The 24490-nt window shown below is 40.8% G+C and overlaps 1 protein-coding gene across 1 annotated transcript in view; it reads left to right on the top strand.

The window, feature by feature from the left end:
* The first annotated feature begins 794 nt into the window (after positions 1-794).
* Positions 795-24490, top strand: part of LOC130172655 (exostosin-1a-like) — a 38815-nt gene continuing 15119 nt past the window's right edge. The window contains exon 1 of the mRNA XM_056381505.1: positions 795-2701. Within this exon, the coding sequence (XP_056237480.1) occupies positions 1749-2701 (953 nt within the window). The 5' untranslated portion in view covers positions 795-1748. The remainder of the gene's footprint in view (positions 2702-24490) is intronic.

Here is a 24490-nt window from a genome sequence, read left to right as displayed (position 1 = left end):
TATTGTGATTATTGTGGCAGACATTGCGATTGTGATATGAGTACAATTTCAGTTGGAATGGTCATTTTTGCATTTAATTTTCACAGAAAAAATATAAAAATGATCATGATGTGAGTTTTGCTCGGGCTTGTACAAAACAATCCTTTGTATGTGGATAATATGATTTGTTGTTATATTACTATTATATTCTAATATTAATATTCTATTCTAATAGTCCAAGAGGGATTTAATTTACACTATTTGTTTAATTATTTTTAAATTATAGTTAGCCTACCTATTACAGTCAACATGCATGACAAGTCCTTGAAGTGCTCAAAAAAAAAAAAAAGTAATATTTACAGTTTACAAGTGACAACTGGGCAGACTCAATCTGCTAATGAACATCATGTGTAATGATCAAAAACTCCAGAACAAGCTAAATGGCTAAATGAGTGGAGTGAAATTATTTTGAATTTTACTGTGATGTAATAGTTATTTTGTTCTTTAAGGCCTGCTTCTGATGTTTCCCCATTTAACTATCTTGGACTGTCAAAGAATTCTCCATGGGAGTTTATTTCTTAACTTCTCATTTGGTCTGATATGGTTCAACAGGTAAACCACAAATCTCAGCTCACAGTCCTCTGTGGCACAATCTGTGCAGGAACTCTCCGTCCTTACTTCCCTGCTCGGTTCTCCCTGGATGTGAATGGGTGCACTGGAAGCCCCGCCCGCCTCGGATGTAATGGGAGCCAATGATAACGCACCGTGCGCCGTGGAAAAACGTCACATCATCATCAGCAGTCGTCCTGGTGGGACTGCCGTGCCGCTCTGCTCTGCTTGGCTTGCAGTCTCTACAGCACCTCTTGTTCTTGTATATGTGTGTGAGCCACCGCTTGAACACTTTACACGACTGGAGACATTTACGGAGAAATTAGCCTGTCGGTTTCGTCGGGAGTGCGACAGATAAGTTGTGGATGAATGAAGGGACATGGTCGTAGACGGGGAGTAGAGGCTGCCTGGCTGTCTTTACTTCCAAGCAACGTTAAAGCTACTTTGATGCGACCGCTTAGCTAACAAGCTAACTGGGAATGTTTTCAGAAACTAGCCAGGTAGTTAGCTTGCTTGCTAGCTAAATCGGCTGTAGGAATTCGCTATATAAATTTAGCAAACAGCCATAATGATACTTTTATCTTTATCGTTTAGTGAAATAAATGCGGCAGCAATAGAGGCAATATGCTGAATGTTTAGGGCTCCGGTGCCCGCTTGGTAGCTAATTTCCAGCAGGGACAATAGTTGACTGTCCAGGCAACAAGTCTAGTACACACTGCTGCTAAACAGGCTCAAGTTTGTACTCATTTTGTGCAGTGATGTTATTAGTTACTGTGTGACTCTGGTTATCTACAAAGTAATGCTCTGTGTTATAATGAACGTTTAGGGCAAAGTAAAGGTAGCTTTATACAAAGGAAAGTAGGGTGCCACATTAGATGCCCAGATTGAGGCACTCTGTTGCATAGGAGAACCTGTTGTCAGTTAATCGATACAACTATTGACGGGGAGACGAGGTGGATGAACATTATAAATCGCCCACATGCGTTGGATCAGTTCCCGGACTTGTGAAAGGCATCTGAAGCAGAAGGTGGGAGACGTGAGCGCACAACCCTTGCAGCCCGGGGGAAGATGGCGGAGCGTTCCCGCAAGAGGTGGTGAAACCAAAACTTGGGGACTTCTTGGATTTATCGCCAGACATCTTATCTCAGATCGTAGGACACATGCAGGCCAAAAAACGGTACTTAATTCTGTTCTCCGCCGGTGCGTGTGTCATTCTGTTGTTTTGTTTTGGGGGGATACAAGTCCCGCTATCCAGACGTGGACCCAGTCGGCGTGATGACCGCAGCCTCACCGGGTATCACCCCGGGGCTCGGTGGCGTCGCTTCCCGGGGTACCTGCAGCCCTTCAGCTCCTGGGAGCAAGATCGGCGCGATGATCACAATGAACACATATCTCCTAGGCAGAAGAGGGACGCTAACTCAGGCGTTTACACTGGAAAACGCTGCAGAATGGACTCCTGTTTTGATTTCTCCCTGTGTGAGAGGAATGGATTTAAAGTTTACGTCTACCCCCAGCAGAAAGGGGAAAAGATGTCAGAGAGTTATCAGAACATATTGTCCTCTATTGAAGGGTCCAGGTTCTATACACCTGACCCAGGACAGGCGTGTCTGTTTGTCCTGAGTCTGGACACACTGGACCGGGACCAGCTTTCACCCCAGTATGTGCACAACCTGAAAGCAAAAATCCAGAGCCTTCCTTTGTGGAATGGGGGCAAAAACCACATCATCTTCAACTTATACTCCGGCACCTGGCCAGACTACACGGAAGACCTTGGCTTCGACATCGGTCTTGCTATGTTGGCTAAGGCCAGCATCAGCACAGAGAACTTTAGGCCTAACTTTGACGTTTCTATCCCTCTTTTCTCTAAAGACCACCCTAGGACAGGAGGGGAAAGAGGCTACCTGAAACATAACACCATTCCCCCTTATAGGAAGTACATGCTTGTTTTTAAGGGGAAGAGGTACCTAACTGGAATAGGTTCAGACACTAGGAACGCTTTATATCATGTTCATAACTCAGAGGATGTCGTCCTCCTCACCACCTGTAAGCATGGGAAAGACTGGCAGAAGCACAAGGATGCACGCTGTGATAAAGACAACGCAGAATATGACAAGTAAGTACCACCCAACTACAGTCATTCATACTGCAAAGTAGCTGTATGGGGTATAAGTTGATTTCTGTTTTTGCACTCCATCTTGTCTCTTCATTTTGTATACTCACTAGTATATTAAACTGGGTCTGATTGTGTTCATCTCTAAGCAAAACATATTACAATTAATATTTCCCATTTTCCTCAAATTATGGCTTTTATTGGTATTTTTCCCATGTTGTTTAAATATATATATTTTTTTATTTCTTGTTATTGTTCAGGGATGTATAAATATAAGCGTTGCTATGATTGGGATCTAGAGCCTTAAGTCTGGGATGTCATGTACATAATTTGTCACTATGCTTCCCAAACATGAGGAAGTGTGAAGATAGTATTCCTAAACACAACACAGCCCAAGGGCTGTCAAAATCCTGTTGTGCCCATATTTGATTCCAGTTCATTTTGCACTATTGTTTCACTCAACAGCAATAGAAACACAAACAAGAACATCATAAAACATCAACATTTGTTACTCTTCACTAGTCTTCATATCATATGACTTTATTTACCAAACTACACATCACAAGGCACAGATAAGTAGATTAGCTTTAATGTCAGCCACAAAGAGCTGCTGTATTTAAGTAATTCAATTGATATCCCTAACTGTACCTAAATACCTGCGATTCACCAGTGAATAACCATGTTTCTTTTGCTCTCGACATCTCCACCTTTCTTCCTGTTGGTTTATTACGAGTTCTGACTCACTCAATGTAAAAATGTACACACTCTGCTACCAGTTATCATGATGCACAGGATTTATGAGCTAATAGATGAGGAGCTTGACGCCATGCCAGCTGAAGGCAATATTGCACAGCCCCATTGCCTCAAAAAGTTGCTCTGTGATCACCACCCAGTCCTACAGATAAGCCATACTGCTTTCTGTGCCCAAATCTGATGAGCAAACTGGCGTCTGTCTCCCTGCTTTGGCCAGTGGGATTCATTTCATGTCCCCCCAGACTGTGCTGTGTTGTTACTGGTGACTGTATGGCGCTGGGTGTTTGACTGTGGCTCTTTGGAGTGGATTAGTGGGGACAAAGCGCTGGTGCCAGTAAGGGGAAGCCACTCTGGCCCCTGTTTGCTCAGTCATTTCCCAGACAAACCCAACTGCATCAGCCAGGAATGCCCTGGCCCCAAACCGTGTCCTGCGTGACCCCTTCGTTGTTTGGGGGCCTGAAGTGATTGACCCCCATGTTGCGTCTTTACCATGATGTTGTCAGTTGTACGGTTTGGGTGACAGACCATTTCATAGTATGTTACATAGTATGTTCAAGGATCAGCTATGACACATGTATTGCAGTGAAAATCAGGGGGAGTTATTTTCTTCCTGTCCATTAAACTTTGAGCTGTATTTTCATATCATGATGTGTTTCTGAGCATCGATCCCCTCATGTTCGTGTGTGCCTGTGCAGGTAAGTGTCAGCTTATGGGGTTCATTCATTGGCTCAGCAGAAGAACATTCTCCATATCACTCTTAAGACATGAGCTATCTTCTCACTCTCTGCCTCTTTCTGCCAGCTGAGTGCTCGCTGCCAAGTGCTGCCAGGGAGTGATTTCACACAGTGAGATGGGTGGCATCAGAGCCATAACCCAAAGGAAAGAATAATCCTCCTGTCATTAAGTAGCATAGGGGTAGAAACAGGCTTTGGGTATCTCACTAGCCCTCACCAGCTTAGCTTCATTGCATGGCTACAGAATGTTCAGTGGTTCTCAGTCAGAACATCCTCAGTAAGCCACACCACTATCAGTCAACAGACTTTGGCTTGATCCCCAGTCCACTGTCGAATTCCTGTTAAATTATATAAAATGTACTTACTCTTTCCAGCCTCACCTTCTCCCTTTGCCCCAACATTCAAAGTCTTTATACCGGTAAAACCGATATGGTTACCAAAAGTTCTGGCACTTCAATAGTGAGGATATGTATTATATACCGTTTCAAACAGAAAGCTTGACAATCTTCTTCATCTGAGCCCATCTGTGACTTTTATTGTGCTGGAATGTATGGACTTGCAGGTCGCACTCACATTATGACACATTCTGAAATGATTTGGATCTCAAATTTTGAAATGAAAATGCAAGGTTTTCATCATACAAACATCCAATGGTTTGTGCACATAGAGGAAGCAAGATATACATTTTTTATAAGAAGTTTGTTTGGAAAGGATCTGGTAAAAATATCTTCAAGTGCACAGTGAATTTACAGAATACAGTTTTAGGCTGTCTGGACTCATTTTTTTTTGCAGTTCACTATCTTTTTTTATTTTTGTGTGTGAAATAATTACCCACTCTCTTCTCACTTTCAGAGGATGATGTTAAGCCTTGAATTCAGTATTTTCATAGATCACCTGGCATGGTGGCCTGGGTACAATGTTGATGCCAAAGTATCATATTATTTTACCTGCTGTGGAGGATAATTAAAGGATGCCCTGGATGGGATGGGTCCCATAATATAAAGTGTAATCACTCTGAATGATCCTCCAGAAGATGTTTAGCACTGAGGTGTAGGTGCATGTAGACTTGTTCTGTGCACACTGTGGATTATTTTTTAAGAACATTATTTCTTGGTTTTCTCTCTGTATTGGTCTTTATTTGTTAATTGCTTTCTGGCCAATATTCACCAGTAGTTGCGCCAGGGTTAGCCTTTTTTGGGGGTGAATCCAAATAGTTAACATTAGGTCTGACATGATTGATTCATCAGTCCCCAGAAGCTGAATCATTTTCAGCTGTAATCATACCCAGACCTGCTCTATATCCCTGTCCTGGCACCCAGCTGTGCACGACTTTCCAAGAGAGTGAGACTTGGAGGGGCTAAGATGTGGGTGGGGTGGTAGTCAAGGAAGGCAGTTGCCAAGGAGATCAATATTTGTTTTTGGGTCATGATTCAACTTTTCAAATGAAAAGTGTCTCTGACTTATACTGTGCTGTAAACAACACACTGGCTGAAGTAAGCAGCTTGGAGCATGTTGCAAATAGGGAATATATTAACTGAGCTGAGCTGAGCTGAATCTCCCTGGATAAGGCAGCTGTTCGTCAGACAGATTTAGACTCGGGTTAAGACATTGGCCAATTTGTAATTGTGTCACATTTTAACAGCTGTAGTTGTGCCATGTTTATGCTTGTTCCCTACAGAGTCATCTTACTTGCATAAGGCACAGATCACAATCCTCAGATTCTCTGTGCAGGTTGACATGTTTGATTGTGACTGAGTTGTACTGTCCTGTTACACAGCCCTATGGGTCAGACAGTGCAGTCTGTGGTCTAACTGGGTGGAAGTAATAGTTTCTGTGCCTGGCTGTGGCCTTTTGTGCAACAAATCCCTCTTATCCTCTCCCACTGACAACAAGGAAGTTGTGACAGACTGAATGCAGCCTCTCACTATAATTACCATGTAATGGCCATGTCATTTTTGTGTAATAGTTGAGACTTTATGCTCCAGATGTTTGCCTGGTATGTATATGGGGATTTTGATGTACTCTGTATGTTGCCTGTTTGAAGGGAAAATTTGATTATATCTGGGAAGGGCATTGCATTCTATACTGTATAATTGTATTTTCTTAGTTGCATTTTAATTGAATTTTTTTAGTCTTGTGATAATAATTTTGTTGATTAACAGCTGCCGTTAACTAGCCTAAGTCTTCTGTTACTCATATTTCCATGTGGCTCTTTGGTTTTCTGTTAATGTTGAAAAAGAACTGGGACTAGTCAGCGAGCTAAGAGCTTTCTGGTTCAAGAAGTGTTATTTTTGGGTAGGTTCTTGAAATTCTTGCTGCTCTGGACTGTACATGTGATGAGATTTGCTTGCACATGAAAATTACAAGAAATCCAGCTGATGGCAATGGAAAAGGCTATGTCAGGAGACCTGATGCATGTTTTGCATTGTAAAAAGAACTGGGGTTCCCAAAAAAGAATGTGTAAGCCCTAAGGTGGCATTAATCAGTCTCTCTCGGCTACTTGATTATACATATCTTATTTCAGCTGGGTATGTTGCTCAAAGACTAAAAATGCCAAGTTATATGTTCTCCATTTGGCTTGGTTACCTGTCATGTCCCTGCTTTTTCCAGCCTGTGGGAAGAGTCAACTTTCTGCTTCCACCACACTACGTCCTTCATACATCTGCTCTCAGCCACTGTGCACAAGCCTGTGATACAGCCAAAGGAGAGAAGAAAAGATACAGCAGGAGGCAGGTCAGATGCAGTTTTAACCTCAAACTGAAAGCCTTCTCACAGCTTGTTTCCAATTAAGAGGCCCTGCCAAGCGAGAGAGTATGAGAGGGATAGAGTGAAAGACACAGAAGAGTGGGAGACAAACTGAGAGAGTGAGTTGGAGGGGAAAATAGGAACACAAAGAGAGAGAGCATTGAGAGTCTGAGAAACTGAAAGACAGAGGCAGAAAGTAGAAGCAAGTGATAAGCAGAAAAGAAAAAAAACACATGCCAGCCATCCAGCAGTGAGAGGTGAGTCCAATAGCTGGCTGGGTGCTGACGTTGGTCTGCTAGGTGTATTTATAGACTTGCAGGGTTTTAATCCTCAATATTGGCCAAAGCCCCTGGCAGAGGGCTGCCAGCCAACTTGATGCAGGCTTTGCAGAGCTTGGGGAAAACGATAATCATTGGGGGAGGATGGTCGATCTCAGAGTTCCTGCACATTAACAACTATAAGTGCCTATTTTCACAGTCTTTTCTACTGATTCAACACACCGGGTTGGCAGTTAGGTTTTTACCTTTAAACAGGCTCTTAGTGCACTTGTTCTTAGTGTAGATATATATTTTCTGAATAACGGAATATTCCTTGGTTAACCTTTTTTTTTTTTTATTGTTGTGAGCACTTCTAGCCAAGTGCACCTAAAAGCAACAAATACTATACAATAAGCATTTCTCTATACAACAAAGGCAATAGAAAATAACAACTTGGGTAGCGTTGCTGAAAAAGAGCCTTTCTTAAATTTGGTCCATGTTTACTTCACTGTAAACTATCTTAGCATCAGAAACACCGTCTGAGTAATCACAAATCTTGCAGTCTCCATGTGGTATTTCCATATCCCCCAAAGCCCCTGACATGTAGGTAAATACAATTTGGAGGAGGTAAGCATCAGCTCCAGTCGTACCAGAGGCAGAGCCACAGATCCTATGCGTGTAGCCTCCACAATGCCCTGACATGGAAACTTAAATCTTATTTAGGGCCATGATGCTAAGCAGACCTTTTAAGGACTACTGTTGGCAAAGGTGGACTGATCAAATGCTTTGTATCATTTCTTGTCTCCTCTTAAAAGTTGCACTTGAACACACCGTTTGTATTGTTTGGATATTTTTGTTTTTTTCCGTCAACCTTTGTTATTGTTAATTTCCATACAGTATCCTCTGAGCTGCTGTAAGGTGACTGAGGAGATGCTGTATTGCCATGGTAGTGTGTTGTCTCTGGACTAAAACTGATGTCTCACTTGGAGAAACTGGTAGATCATTACTCTGACGATGGTGTTTTCTTTATTGAGATCATCGCATTGTTCTCTGAGTCAGTTTTGCCAGTATACCGTTCGACCTTCAGTCTCTTTTTCTGTTATGCTGTGGTTTTTGCAGATGTAAATACAAATATGCTATGCAGTATTTAATGCTGTGACTTCAGTTTATTAAAAGATCTCTTTCTACAGAAGGGTCCTTTAGTTGTCATCCATCATAACTCAGCTCTGCCAGTAAACTGCTACAGTTGACCCTGCTGGAAAGAGCTAAATGATACAGCCGGCAATGAAGGAGGCCGGTAAACCACAAAACCACTCTGTATGGATTATATGTTTGCTCTTCATCAGCATATGCCAAGAATTGACACTTACACGACAACACAATAGTTTTGGAATGGTCAGTAGTTTTAGATACAGCGTCTGATGAATTGTTCTAAGCCAGTTTGTCTATGAAAGTAAAGGTACAGTTAGTGGAGCAAGTGAGAGGCCTTCAGATACCGAAACTGTGAAGATGTATGAGTAGGCTCATCCGCAACAGTTTTTCTCCATTCCCTGAAGTTGCATTAGTCTCTCAACTCAGTCTTGGTCTTTGTACTTGTGCTTACTATCACTCATTTCTACCTTCAAGTTTTATGTTCTCTCTTGCATTTTATTTACAATAGATACAAGATTAGCTATAAATAGGCATCTATTGTTGCTGAGCTGTTTCTCAGGAGTATAGTATATTGTAGCTCTCACAAACAATACTGAAGTGGCTGTTGGACCACATTTTGAATTTTTTTTTTGTATCTCCAATATATTGTGTTGTCAGTTTAACTTATGTTGCTAATTTCACACCTGAATGCAGAATGAATCCAGCATGGTCTAACATTTTTTTTTTCCTGCTGGCTGTTCAGTTCCCTGTCTCTTGTCTCCGAGGCTGAAAAGCAGATTCAATCCCACTGAGGAAAATCCTTTGCGCAACAATCAGCCACTGACAACAATAAGTGGGAACGAGCTCTTCTGAATGCTGTGATTAGGAACAAGTTTCTTATCTTTGTCTGCTATTGTTGATCTTTCATAATGATGACAGACAATAGAACAGGAAATGTACATCAGTTTGACGCACTGAGATTTCCTCACACCTCCGTTCTACTTTTATCTTTACCTCTGCAGATTTTCTACCATATTTTATATTTCTTCTCGGTGAGTTGCTAGCTTGCATGTGGATTTTAAATAGGTATATGACTGATTTGAGAGAAAAAAGAGCTTTTGTATACTTTTTTATATGTTTCAAAGTATATGAATAACGTCAACCAGAGGATGAGCATATTGTATCTTCTGCCTTAGGACTACTGTGTAAAAGGGGATTTATTTAGCCTGTAGGTCCTAATGGCTTAGGTCTTAGGTTAAGGGTGTGGAGGGGTCAACTAGATGGATGATGCACATTTTCCTACAGAGCCTGGGGATTACAAACTGCTCATATTTAGAGCGCCCATGCTATAAGTGATAGCTAAAGAAACAAGGCGGAAAGCTGATAATTGAGCAGACAGGATATCACATGGCCGCCATTGTTATTGCACATAACAGTGTCATGTAATGCAAAAATGACCAAACTAACTCACTTCCTAGTGCAGACTGTGGCATATGGGTCTGACCTATCTAATTAAAGCTCATCCTCTTTACTCACAACATCTTAGGTTTGAGTCAAACTGATGACCTGTGCAGAACGTCTTCTGACCTTCTGTCCTTCTGTCCTTTCACTATCTACTGTAGCTTAACTAAAGAATCGATTCTGAATTTTTGCCGTACAAAATACACAAATTGTGTGTGTTTATGTGTTGTGTGTTTCCACATCCACATACATCTGTTTTATTCCAGAAACTGCAGAAAGTGAATTGTTTCCCAGAGGGGCTCAGTCTACTTGCCTCTCAATTGATTGCCATCTCATTTTTCACGGCCAGGATTTATAGAGAGGGAGGTTGAGGGTGACCAGAAGGTATTGCCATCAATGTTCACATATCATCACTCATTACATACAACCTGTGCCAGCTAGCTCTACTTCACCTTGACTTCAGCTGTTGACCTGGTGGAGCCATATTTAAGAAGAGTTGAAATCTGGCAACGGGAGGCGTTGCTGGTAGTCATCTTAGTCTTCTGTACTTGAGCATGTGCCTGAATGGTTGCAGTGGTTTTCTGCTCTCGCTGCTGCTTTCACACTCTCTCTCTGATTCAAATTCAAATATGCTTTATTTGCTTGAATGGGTTTTAAGCGCACTCTCACTCTCATTGGAGGCTAGTTGTTCGGGACAGAGGGCAGTGCCATTTGTTTGCCATGCTCCCTCTCTATCTCGGCTCTTGTCCTGACAGGATGATGTATGTCTCGTCCTTGGCAGCCATGTGCAGGTGATGTATTCCACTTGGAATGCAGGGAGAGGGGAATAAGGAACGGGATGTCCATGTGCCAGGCACAGAGTGTGGTCCATTCCAGCAGGAGCTTTTCAGTCGTGTAGAAGCACACATCGCCATTTCCTTGCTGCTTGACAGATGTGTTGAAAGTTTGGATGGGTGAAACAGTAAGGCACAAAGTAGTGGGTGCTGCCAAACAAATGGGGATCTGAGAGGGTTAGCATGTGGAAAAAATGAAACAAGAATAGTAATGAAACACAAGCAGCACTTTATGGAGATGGGGGTGAACAGGATGACCTTCATGAAGAATTGATCTAAAATCCATTTTTATGGAGTTTTGACACTTGGGCCTGATTGGAGAGGTTTACCCAGACCTCAGGCAGCTTTTTTGGTAGGTTGCTAAAACATTAAAGCTGCTGCTGTTTTCTTTTTTCTGTGGGAAAATTTCTCTTTTGTCCACCTCAAACCATTGGTGAGTTTTCTGTAAGCCTTGTGCAGTTCACAGAATAATGTGATTGGTTCATTGTGTACATTTGGACCAAATCTGAAATTACCTTTAGTGACATAGAATGGGATGAAGAAGCTAAGCAATTACAAAGTAGATTTAATATCAATATTTGATGGATTCCTCTAGCACAGTCATGTTAAGTGCCGCTGGCGGAGCATCAAGGGACAAAGATGTAACGTCATGGAACTGACTCATCATTCAGAGAGCCAGTATTTGCGTGACCCATGCAGCACGTTTACGGTCTTTTCAACCTCTCAGATAAGTTGCTTGCTCGGCATGACAGGGGCTTTCTCAATTATCTCTCATGTACAATGAAATATGTTGTGAGAGCTACATGCAGAATTAAGCAGCACTCTAAAACCATGGCCAGCCAAATCCTACAGGCTTTTAATCCTTCAGTTAGTGTGGAGAGTAGGCCCGCCAAGCCAACAGATATTTTTCAATGTCTGTGACTCTTGTATCTGTGCCACTAAATATTTTTTAATATTTCATCTATTATTTTAGGAGTGTAGGATGGGATTACTGTACAATTCAAATTGTTTTAAGACTATTTCTATTCTTGTTGGGAGGAAATGACTGACAAATCCTGAAGAGTTGGGCCACATAAGTGTGATTGTCCTTGTATCTTCTCAAAGGTACTTTGGCAGTGTATTATCATCACCATGTGCGACCATGTTGATCTGTGTTAATGTAACCACACTTGGCAGCATTGAAAAATTATGAGCCAACATGTTGTGGGGCATGGCTGGGTAATGACTTGGATCATCAGATAAAACTGGCATTCAAACACGCACATATGCAAACACACACACACACACACACACACACACACAGATACATATATACACACACACACACACACAGATAGGCTATCTCTCACTGTCCTCTTTGGACTCCATTTTGTCAGATAAGGGCTTCAGCCAGCACTGTGAGAGGAAGGGAGGCTCCAGCACTCAGGATGATAACCCTGAGTATGTGATAGTTTTAGCTCTTCCGTGAAATGATGGCCTGACTCAGCCTGTTCTTTGTTGCAGTTCTTAACAGATTAAGTTAGATTTGCAATAATGTTAAAGTCACTAAATTATGTCAAGAAGAAAAGCAACAGAACATTTTTAATCAGGAGAAATGTGTAATTGATGGCAAACAAGTGATCTTTACAAAGACAATAAGCAGCTGTTTTGTTTTTAAACAACTTTTTGTTTTACCAAATGGATAAGTTGCTGTGATTCAAACTGAAACAACTTTTCACGGGGACTATGATTTTGTGCCTGTTGGCTAAGCTTCATAGAGTTTCTTTGCTTCTCTCACCCGGTGAAATCTGTGACTTCCCCTTGTGAGGTCACTACCAGAGGGCAAGACAGGAAGTGTTGTCTTTGATCTTTCCCGCTGTTCAAACTAATTACCTGCCCGCAGCAGTAAGCACTGCTGGCCGTGGAATTCATTAACAGATGATAAAGCTTTGTTCTGGGCCAGTGTGTCTGCGAGGATACAGAGGAATTCAGCTCCCTCAGAGGGTACTGTTGTGCAGTCATCAGTCTGCTCTGAGATCCGGTGAACTTGTCCTAGTGTGTAACATTAAGAGACTAGAGATGATGTGCAGAAGATTTTAGTATTTGGTGGGCTACCGCACCTAAAAGTAGTAATTGCATTGGCCAGAATAGAAGGTATTGCTGTCTGATTGACTGACTTAAAGAATGGAAGAGATTAGGTTTAGAATAAAATAAACAATATTAAAGCAGCCTGTTCAGACTTGTTTTTTGATATGGAAAGAGGGTGTATTTGTTGTCTTGGATAGCACATCTTTTTCATACAGTAGTTGGAGGTATGCGTACGCACATACATTCCACACAATACACTAGAAAACATGATGGCGACCTTGTGACAGAAAGAATTGCTCCATAGTTTGAAAAAGTCAAAAAAAAATAAAACGGAATTGCATCAAGGATAAGAAATAATTTTTACAGGCATACGGTGCACACACCAAGCCTCCATTTTACTTGTCTGGCACATGGGCATTCAGTGCTTGCAGTATGTACAGTCTCTGATTTTCTTGGGCTACACACAGACTTGGGCAGACTATGAAAGTTATGTCATGCAGATACACAGACATGCAGATAGCTTGGATTGGCCTTAAACAGTATACAGTGTAATGTTTGTCAGATGAGCTCACTAGATTTTCATCCAATTGCATTGACCTCATATCCACATGGCATTATGTAGCACTGTGCCTGCACCTTCTCTTTCCATCAAACAGGCTGTGAATATTAGTCATGGAGAAGAGATGTAGATGAAGGGTAGAAATTAAATAATTGAAGTTGTAGACTATGACAGACTTTCAGCAGTTGAAACATGACCGTAGAAAAGCAGCTGGACCTCAGCGCTGTTTTCATGGTGCTAACATGTTAGATGTGGTGTGCATGTCCTGCTGAATAAAAGGTGATGACTGTGACAGGGTATGACAATGTTTTAAGTGACCCACAGTAATTACAACCCCTGTCAATCCATCTAGGCTTCCTTTAGCCTCCTTTTGACCTCTGATGTTTTTACAAGGCTGACAGTTTCACCCATTTTACATCATGTGTTAGGCAACAGTCTTGGTATATTCTTTTTGCAGTTGGATTATACAACTTTTTATGACTGTCTGTAAAATAATTTAAGGTCTTCTAAGCTCTGCACAGTAGAATTTCTGTATAGCTTTGCACAATCCCCTTACTTTGATATACTTTATTTTTCCAAGATCAGTGTAATAATATGAAAAGGTATTAAGACTAGCTTGTGCACTTAGGAGGGTTCAATTTGGCATCAATGATACCAAATCAATATTGGAGGTGTGTGTGTGTGTGTGTGTGTGTGTGTGTGTGTGTGTGTGTGTGTGTGTGTGTGTGTGTGTGTGTGTGGTGCATCATGGTATCAGTGTAGGATTAGGTCACCCTCCCCCACAGTCATCACATTAGTGTGTGAGGATTTATTAGATGGCTTAAAATCTGAGGGGTGGTAGGCAGTGGTGTATTGCAAAGCTAACCCTCCTCTAAGTTTAAGGCTTTGCAAGAATGACAATGGTGCAGTGATGTCAGCATAGGAGATAAATGCTGTATCATACACGTCATACAAAAGTGTTTGTATTTAGCCAATTATATTGGTTAACATGTTAGCCGTACTAATCAACTTGATTATGAAATAATTTGACAGACTTAGTAGTATCTACTTGTTGGAAAAAGTAGAGTCAGAACTGACATGTTTCTGACATTCACTTGCTGCTGTGTAACAAACCTGTTGAATTCCTCTGTGGATGTTGACGTCTCGGTGCTCCGAGGGAAAAAAAGGTTGTTAAACTCAGTAGCAGACATGCAACAAATAAAGCATTCCCTCTTCATCTTTCATTTTGAAGTGCATTGCCAAAGCGGTAGCCAAGTGCCACAAATTTCTGTAAGTTGCTGCAATTTTGTGTATCCTCTGGGATAAACTGCAGTATTTTTGCTTTTCCCCATCATCATTAGTGCAGCCGCCACCCTGTAATCTCTCTTTCTGTCACTGAGGCAATGGGGCTTCTCTCTCCTCTGTGGTCTTGTAATTGTGAGGTAATCATCTTTTCCCTCTTGAGAGCTAAAAGACTGTGTTTACACTTCGTTTTTGGCGGCTCGACTTGTCGAGACACTAATTTACTCTCTCAGTAGCAGAAAGAAGCTGCACTTCTCATTATTTCACACTGGCTTTGCACTCATAGCCGTTCTTTTCCCAGTGCATTTGAAGCTGGTTGTCATCGGCAGGTTTCTCACTTTTTTTCTCTTTCATGTGGTGTTTTTAAAGGGACGGTTAATCCAAATAACAAAATAGATATTTTCTCATGACTATAGTGCAATCTATCCATCCATTTTGGTTTTAGTTATTTAAGTTTTAAGATATCTGTCCCAAATATAATTAAGTTGAATGCAGATTAGAAAAACATTACATTTAAAATATTTGGCAGCAACATTTCTTTCCAGAACTAATGCATTGTTTGCTTTGGATGATCTACAATTGAACACTTTTCACTGGGAACATTTCACCTTCTGAAGAAATGATACCCATGAAATTGTTGAAAGTTTGTCTTTTTTTCTATGTAATTTTAATTATTTACAGTCCTGCAAGCATCTCAAATGAAATTTCATTCACGTCTGTTATTATAGAGGTGAAGGCAGAACCCTTACAGAAAGATATTTTAATAAAGGCAACTGAGATAATATTTCTTTTGTTAATCTGGGTCTTGCTTACTTTGTTTGTCAAGGCTGCCCATTTGGTGCCCTTTATAATGCTTTCAGTGCAGTCCGAAGGTCAGCGGCTTTCCCTTTCACAATCTTGAACTTGAACTTTGGGTGAAAAATTACATTTTGACTTGTTGTGCAGGGTTGTGTGACATTTGGTGGGGACAGTTAAAATAATCCATGCTGGCTTTGCAGTGATATCACCTCCACTTTACTGTCCAAACCCCCTCAGCCTGACCTTAGCTGAGCCCCCTTGGATATTTGGCTTTAGCGGTGTCCTTGGTCACAACTGTCACGTAGACGCACACTTATGTTCACACTCACACTTCCGGTCCAAAAATGCAAAGGTCCCATGGGATATAAATGGCCAACGCAAGTAAACAACATGAACACTCTCCTTTTTCCTTCCCCTAATACTCCTCTATTTCCCTCTCTCCCCTGAAACACTTGCATAAGGCCATCCCCTGGAATGTCCTAAAAAAAAAAAATGCCTGTACACATTCACACATGCACACGCTCACGTACATGGCCTTGCAATACGGCTGTCGCATTACCCCTCTTGTCCCAAATCACACCCACACACAAACAAATACAAAATGCTTCAAAACAGACAGTCCAGGCAGATCCAAGCCCAGCACTCAAGTTTTATCTAAATCCCTCTCTCAGCATGGTGGATATTGGATGAGATCAGACACAGCCCACAAGTCCATTTGATGGTGCATTGATAACAGACTCACTTGATAACAGCCCATATTCTGACCCAACAGACATTACAAAGCCCCCTTCTTCCTGTCATGGCTGCTGTCACGGTTGCTTTGCCATTAAAGGGAGGAGGCTGTCTGAGAGTTGACAGGGTTTTTCACCCTGGTTAAAAAAAAAAAGAAAAAAAGTACAGAACAGCTTTCCACATGCTGATACTCACAGAACTCACACAGGCAGACAGATTCTTCTGTGGAGACACCTAAATATTTTATTTCACACATTTTATTGGTTCTTTATTTTTGCTGATTATATTTCCGTCTATCTTTTAACCTGTTTTGTGATTTCATTGTCTTTGCCTGTTGCCATCCCAACCTTCACCCCCCCCCTCCTCAGTTCCCATCCATTCATCACTCTTTTCTTTCCTGCTTCCCTCTGCCTCACCCTCTACCTCTGTGTTATTCAATCCCTCTTTCCTCTCCATTACTGTTTCCCTTGTCATGTCCTTCTATCTCTGCCTCCATTCATCCCTGCTTGGCCCAGGCACAGAGACATTCCTGACCTGGACTTATCTCCCTTACAGAGCAGCCACTGCAACAGCAGCAGCACCAGCTTGACTCTGTATCTCCAGCAGAAGTCGGTTACTAGCTGTTTGACAGCATTCCTTCAAGATCAGGGACCTCTCAGATGAATATCCTCAACTTCCACCTTTGTTTCGAATTGGACAGACTTATTGGCCATTGTGTAATGTGTAGATTCGTTCATGCATTTATTCATTCACTTAGTCGTTAACCAGGACCTTGTTGTTGGTTGATAATTCTGTCCATCTGGCACCCTAAGGCCCAGAAACGTTGATTAGTGACCTACTTGAATCCAGAACAATTTTTTAAAAAGTGAGATACGGTTGAATAAATAGCAGTCTAAACAATTGAAGGATTAAGCTATGTTACTCTATTAGGTCTTGTCATGTTTGGAAATACAGAAGTAAATTTATATTTCTTACAATCGCTCTCAGCTATTGCCAGAGAGGGCAAGTGTCATCGTGGTCACTGCAGTTAAATAATTTGACCTGGACTGTTTTTTCTGACATCCTTATGTTGCCTGGCTTTACAAGTCAGACCTGACATTCCAGCACTAATGGCTTTTCCATTAACAGTCATTTCATTATCTCTAAGACTCCCTTGTTCTGGTTTATGGTACCCAGAGAGCACTTCAAAGCATCCCTCTCATCAACCTCATCAAGCTGATGTATGGCTGATTAGAGAAGTGGGCAAAGCTTCCTCCAAACTCCTAAGGGAGTCAGTGAAAATCAGCAGCTCTTTTATGACACAAACATTTTCTGGGTGGATGTTGATAAGTCTGCCTGTTTTGGTCAGTGTGTGTTGAGCCCACTGGAACTAACTCTAGGGTGTGCATGACTCCATTTTGAGGAGGGATATTTGTGGAGATGAAAAGGTTTTGCTTTTTGGTTCTCCCGTTGAGAGGGGCCTAAGATGGATGGAGACTCAGAAGGGGAATAAGAAAAAGAAGAGTGATAGAAGATTCAAAGCGGAGTAATTAGGTGAATTAACCTGGGGTCATGTGGAACTCGGGCAGAGCTTGAGACCCCCTCTGTGTGTCTGTAAATGTTTTATAAAGCTGTCTTTGAACTCATTAACCAGAGGAAGATGAGTGAGCCCAAGGTGCCTTGAGGAAATGAGTAAAGTGCGCTTTGTTTTTCAAAAAGCCATGTTGGTACTCACATCATCTTTGCTCCATTGACTCAGGGTGGAGCACATAGCTGTCCTTAAACCTTATTAAGTAGGTATATTGGTTCTTAGTGTCTTCTTTTCTCATAAAATGTAAAGACAATTAACTTTCATCTGTTCAGTGTGTTCTGAAAACAAACATATGCAGCGATTCTAGTATAATTACTTCATGCCAAAACCTTTTGGCATCAAAATTCTGATGGTACTTGTTTTTCTACAGTAATGTAGGTACCAGAGGAGCCGTAGATGTTGAAGGTACTTGTGATATACTTTCCCTTCTCAGTCTTTCAGGACTGAGAAGGGAAAGTATAACAACCCTACAAGAGTTGTTTGACATCAACCTGAAGAGAAGAAGGAAGGTTGGCACAGTAAACAAACTCTGGGAATGCTGGTGGCAAATGTGTGTGCAGCATCAGGTCTGCCGTGACCTGTGGGGAAAAATACATGGCAGGACTGGTGTATGCAGATATTTGACGCGGATTATAGACAACCAAAAGCCAGAACGCACATGGTGCCACAGAGCATTTCAAATGAAACGCCTCAAACTTATCTAAGCATCTCAAAGACAGGTGTCTAGATATGTACACAGAATACAGGCTTAGTGAGTTTCACTTGTTAACTTCGTATTAACAATATGTCGTCCAAATCTAGCATCTAGAATATAACGCTGACTCTTTAACGTGCCTGTGTATTAACACGGTGTGTAGCGGCCCCTGTTGATTTCTTTTCTTGGCTGTGGCATCGAATTTGGTATCCAGAATCGTGGAATTTCATTGGTATTGGTACAGACAAATTACTGTTATTGTTATATCCCTATAAGTGACAAATAGGCTCAGAGAAATTAGGCAATTATCCCTGCAATCAACTGCCTTTGATTTTTCTTTTGCCTTGTGTCTATTCAATCACTTCCATGAGGGGAGGTATGTTAAGACTTAATTTGGGCTTATTTTTCAGACTATTTCTGAAATAAAGCCTGTTTTAATGGAACTAGATAATCCTCCACAGAAAATGTGTTCACCAGTGAATAACTCGCTGGTGAAAAGGTAGAATGGTTAATTATAATCATCCCTCAGATGTCATGATGCAGCCAAGCTTTGTAACAATGTGTAGTCTTTTTTTAATTAAATTTTTATTTTCCCTGAAGCTCCACTGCCATCCATGTTTTTTGTCTCAGTATCATGTCCCCATCCCTGCTCAAGGTAACATTAGCCAGCGCCAATGCTTCAAAAAAGTTGCTGATCTCTCTCGGCTGCAGGTAAAACAGTCGAGATTAACTACACCATTAAGTGAGGTCTCAGACTTTTGGATCCCTCTGTATGTCATTCATAATCGTGTTGGCCATTAATCTCTAATTCTCACATCCTGAGGCCACTGGAGTATTTTAAGGTCCATAACTAATTTAAGTAAGTTAGTGTCATGCTCTTTAGTTTTCCTGGCTACTAAATTATTTGTCCTATTCTCTTTAAATTCTTAGATATTACCTGCGTTGCATTGCTGGAATAGTAATCACAGAGTTAAGCATTCTGTGGTGATGGGGTCTTGCATTGGATTGCTATTACCATATCCCTACAAGTTCAATAAAACCACATAATGTCTAATGTTACACGTTCCTCACGGATGACTTTCTAGAGAAGTGTAATATACTCTTCCCATACCAGAGGCCAGTCCGCTCGCTAATACCCATCTCTGATGGCTAATTAACCCCATGTAACAAGAGTATGAAGAGTATTCATTAACCCCATGTTATGAACAACCCTTTGATTGCCTTTTGAGATCAAAACAGTCATGTAGTGATTGCTGGCATGCGTGAAAACACAGTGTATGCTTGTTTATGTCTTTACAGGTTATTTGCAGGTCTGTTGCAAGTCTTCCACAGAGAATGTATTTGTTTTTATCCCCCCATGCCTGTCACTGTGCATTGTACATGTCCACCTCTTGGTGTGCAGTCCTGTCAGGGGAAACAAAGCAGCTTGGACTGGCAGTGTCTTGAACCATTGAAGTCGCTCTGATGTGTACTGAGATCAAAATGAGTCTTTATGTGTGTGGTTGTGTTGTGTGTGACATTCTTGCCATGAGTGGTGCAGGCTGCGTGGGGCTTGGATACAGCGTGCGGTTGTCAACTGCTGTTTTTTCTTCCTCCCCTTTCTCATCCGATGACACTCACTTCTACTCGGTGCCTTTCAGGCTGGAATTCCTCTGGCTTGAACTCATAGTCCTGGCAACAGCCAACTGCCCATCAACATGGCTGAACTGTGACAGAAAAGAGGAAGCAGAAAATGAGATATGAAATCAGTATGGGATGTTAGACGGGTGAGAGAGTGGGATAGTAGCGGTGTTGCCTTCATTTTTCTCTCTGAAGTTCATCTTAGGGAGTTCTCTCTTAAGGATTGGCTCTCTGATCAAGATGAGTGATGGCTACACAATGAACTGGAGGCAGTGTATTTGAAAGAGTTGCCCCTATGGGTTTTTTACTTTTCTGAAAGTCTTTGATTATTCAGGTGATCATTTCAAACCGTTATTTTTAACTCAACTAAACTACTTAGGGCCCTCTGTGGATTTGCATTCTGTCCATCATGGTACAGATGAAGGTGCATGCAATACATTTGTGTAGAGATTAATATTCTACTGATTATTTTCTCAATGAATCTCCTAGTCTATAAAATGTCAACAACTTGAGAAGAATGTCCATCATGGATTCCCAAATTCCCAATTCCCAAAAGTCTCCAATTTTTGTTTTCTCTGACAGTCCAAAATCCACTTTTATTCAGTTTACAATGATATATGAAATAAACAAACAAAAACAAACATTAAATCTGAGACATTAGAGAAAGTTGAACTAAAGAATGTGTGGAGGTTTTGACAAAAAAAAAGAGAAATTAGAAAATGTTTAATTATCAAAGTAATTGCTGTTTAATTCTCTGATGATAGCCTCCCAAATTAATCGACTTGAAATTGAATTGTTTCATCTCTAGTTTTGATTATTTGATCATGACTTAGCGTAGTTACCTTTTGAGCTTGTCATTGTAATAGTATTAGTTAGAATTCCCCTTCTTTGGTTTGTTACCTCTAAAATTTGCAAAATGATAATAATTTATTTGGCATATCAGGGATCAGGACAAGATGTTCTAAGTGTTGCAAAATAGAACAAAATGCAGATGAAAGGATAGGGATTACAATATCATGGCCATAGAAATCATGTTGTTCCCTGTGAATGGAGCAATCGTTCTGTGAGCCAACAGTAAAAAATACCCACACCTTGTATCCTGTTGCACTAACTAGACCTGTATCATTTGCTAAGAGATACAAACCAAATTATCTAGTTCCATGACATGGTGTGTAGTGGATGAACAAACCTTCTGTCCCAGGACAGAGGACAGTTTGGGGGAACCCTCATGAGCACTTCCACTTTTCATAGATCAGCTGAAGCATTGCATCTGATTGTGGTCCTCTTTGTGTGTTGTTATGTTAGAAATGTGTGTGGTCTCTGTGGATTATGGGAGACTAACACTTTGGCTGTTCTTCTGAAGCTCCTCAGGCACTTGACAGAATGAGCCATGCATTTCTTTTTCACTCCATCCATTCCCGTTGCTAGGAGACTGGTTGATGTTTTTTCTTGACCCAGCTCACCTCCTGTTATTCTTTTCTCTTTCTGTGAATCAAACTGTTTCATTTCTGCAATATTAATAAATAAGATTTAATTGTATTCATGAATGAATCGGTGTATATAAAGATGGCATAAAAGTGGATCTCCCAAAGCATTAAAGTAAAGGTGATGATATGCCATTTCACTGCCGGGTCCAAGCTCCTTTTCCAAAAGGAGTAAACTTGAGGCATGTTCCAGGAATAGACTGTTAAATTATTGATCTGAGTTATGGTGTTGAAGTGATGATGCTGCATTAGTACACTTAGGATTTTATTCACTCATCTCTTCCTGCTGTTGATGGAGGGATCTGTTTGCATCTAGATTTGGTGAATTTGGTCAATATCTACATTCCCCATGTTTGTTGAAACTATGTTCCAATTTATAGCAAACAAGAAGTCACAGCGTCCATGTTTTCATCTAGGCCATCTCTCAAAGCACACAAAGCCATTATTTTACAGTGCCAGAAAATAGAGGTTACTTGGATATAACTAAAATGGACGTGCCCACTGACTTCTACTGACTCCATGTCAATCTATACTCTACACTCTTTACTTACAGAGGGAGAATAGAAAGAGCTCATTGTTCAAGTCCCTGTTGCTTCTTCTGGACATATTCAGAATGAGTCTGTGTATCTTGCAGAGCAATAATAATTCCTTGCAGAATCTTTGGGATCATTGTTTTTGGAACTGACCTTTCTTTTACATTATACGCACTACTTCCAGTCAACACAGTGTATGAAAACAAACAGCACAATTTCAAGTTCCTTTTTTACTCAATGTGTGTCTCTCTCTCTCATGCTCACATTCAGAGTGGTAATATGAAAGAACTGTCATTTCCATAGGATGGTTTCTTACCAAAGAGCAACAGAATGGTCAGGAAATGTCAACAGAGTGGTCACTCTGATTGAACAGTTGGTCGAGGACAAATCCTCATTGAATGTGTCCGTGTCCACCACATGCATTCTCTCAGGCTGAAGCTTTACAGTAGGACACACTGGTTTGCAGTTCGGTTTGACTATTTACATGATCACCATTTATCAAATTGATACATATCACAACAGATTTTGATACACCTGTGCTATCAATTTCGAATTTGTGTAATACTAACACTGGTTTTATGACGATGTGCATATGGTCCCCTAGTTTTAAAATGAATGATGGTGCGACAGTAAAGTATGTAAGGGATTTTTAAAGGTTAGTGTTAGACAGTAGTTTATCTCCATATTATTCCTGCCATTTGAATAAAAGCCCTAATAGCAATTAAGTTTTATTACAGCACTTATTCTGATATTTCACATTATATCATAAGAGGGACATGACTGAAAGACCAACTCAAGCTCATTATTTCAACTGTGTGATTTTTTTTTTATCTCTTTTTTTTTTCTTTTTTTTTCAGTGATGCCCAATCTGTTACTGTGAGACGGCTTTGCTCACCAGCAGCCATCTGCATGTCAGAGCATTGGAAATATGGGACAAGGCAGGATTTACCTCGTATCATGTAGAGTTAATTGCTGACATTTGTGCAAGATACAGGGTATGACTAACTGCTCACTGACATCTATCCTGTTTTTCTGCAAGACCAATCTTTTGAACACCTACATGCATCACACTTCAAAATGTGTGACTAATAAAAGACAAAATGCACATCAGGACAGTAGCTAGTTTATGAAGAAGATGTTTTTTTTTTTTTTTTTTTTTTTTTTTTTTAACACTCATCCTTAACGTCTCCACTGACATGCGGTAGCATACTGTGAGACTGCTCCTCCCCACAGTCAGCCATCTGGAAGAGTAGGGAAGAATGGAGGTATGCAGGGAGAGGAACATCTGGTCTTTTCTGAGTTTGCACTGACAGGAAATGTAATGGATGGGAGATTTACACCCTACCCGGCCCAGATATGGACCTATACTTTTGTTTTTATAAGCCTGTGAAACGGTCAGCTATTACGTGACTGGCTAGATTATTTGTTTGTCATGCTTAATGACAGTCTTACCATATCTGCAATGGAATCAGACTACTTAATCAAATCACGGTTTCATAATGTATGCATAGATGAGAACAGCCTTTAGTATTATTTACTACTATGTGCTCCTTTGATAATGGATTTCTGTGTACATTATAGTATATTACTATAGACGGCATCAAGCTTAATTGTAGCTTTTATGCTTTTTGTGGATGTTAATCTTCTCTAGAGTCACTGTAGGGGCTGTTAATTGTAAATGGTATGTGTACTCTATAGTAGGATTATCCAGATAGATATTACATAATCACCACAGTTAAACACAGTTCAACATTGTAGTTGATATTTTGCATTGCACTCCCATATGATGGTACTGTAAGTGCTTAGTGTTACACTTCAATAAGACCAAGACTTAGTGTTTGGTGATTTTGTGTGTGAAGGCTACTGCAGTGGATGATGCCTAACAATGCTCTTTAGGCCACACACAGAATAAGAATATAATTAAAAAGTAGTGTGTGCTTGTCCACCAGTAGTCCATGACCTCCACCAGAAGAAACCTTTGTCAGCCCGAACCTTGTGAACTGAGTTATCCCTCAAGAAGTAAGTCAGGCAAATGTCCACTGAAAACTGATTAAGCCTATCAACTGGACTAATCTGCAAACTAATTTAGATGGTGACAGTAATACAGAGTTCTGATTGGTTAAACTAGATCTATCTACTTAAAGGTACTTGGTTGTACATACATTGCTTACCGTTCCAACCCACTAAATGCCAGTGAACCTTGCCAAAACACAAGTGAAGTGAAATTTGCATGCATGCATTTAATATTTTTGCATGGTTAGTCTCTTGGTTCCAGCCACCACACAGTGGTGTTTTAAAGTGTCATTGTTATTTTCCTCAGTGTAATCATGCACACACAATGTAAAAGCTTTTGAGAACTTGACATCCAGCTGGCTTGGCACTCTGCGTCTTTGCTGAATGAAAGGAGTTATAGATGGAAGCACTTGTTAGCACATGTGTTCAGAAATCATTTGCTTGACATTTGGCAAGCTTTCATGCGCAAAAACAAACCCAGCAATGTGGAACATGGAACGTGGTTAAGATGACAGCTCTGTAGTTCA

The sequence above is a fragment of the Seriola aureovittata genome, chromosome 7, assembly GCF_021018895.1.
Source record: "Seriola aureovittata isolate HTS-2021-v1 ecotype China chromosome 7, ASM2101889v1, whole genome shotgun sequence".
Classification (NCBI taxonomy): Eukaryota; Metazoa; Chordata; class Actinopteri; order Carangiformes; family Carangidae; genus Seriola; species Seriola aureovittata.
The sequence above is the reverse complement of the archived record's forward strand: the minus strand, read 5'-3'. Positions and strand labels throughout refer to the sequence as shown.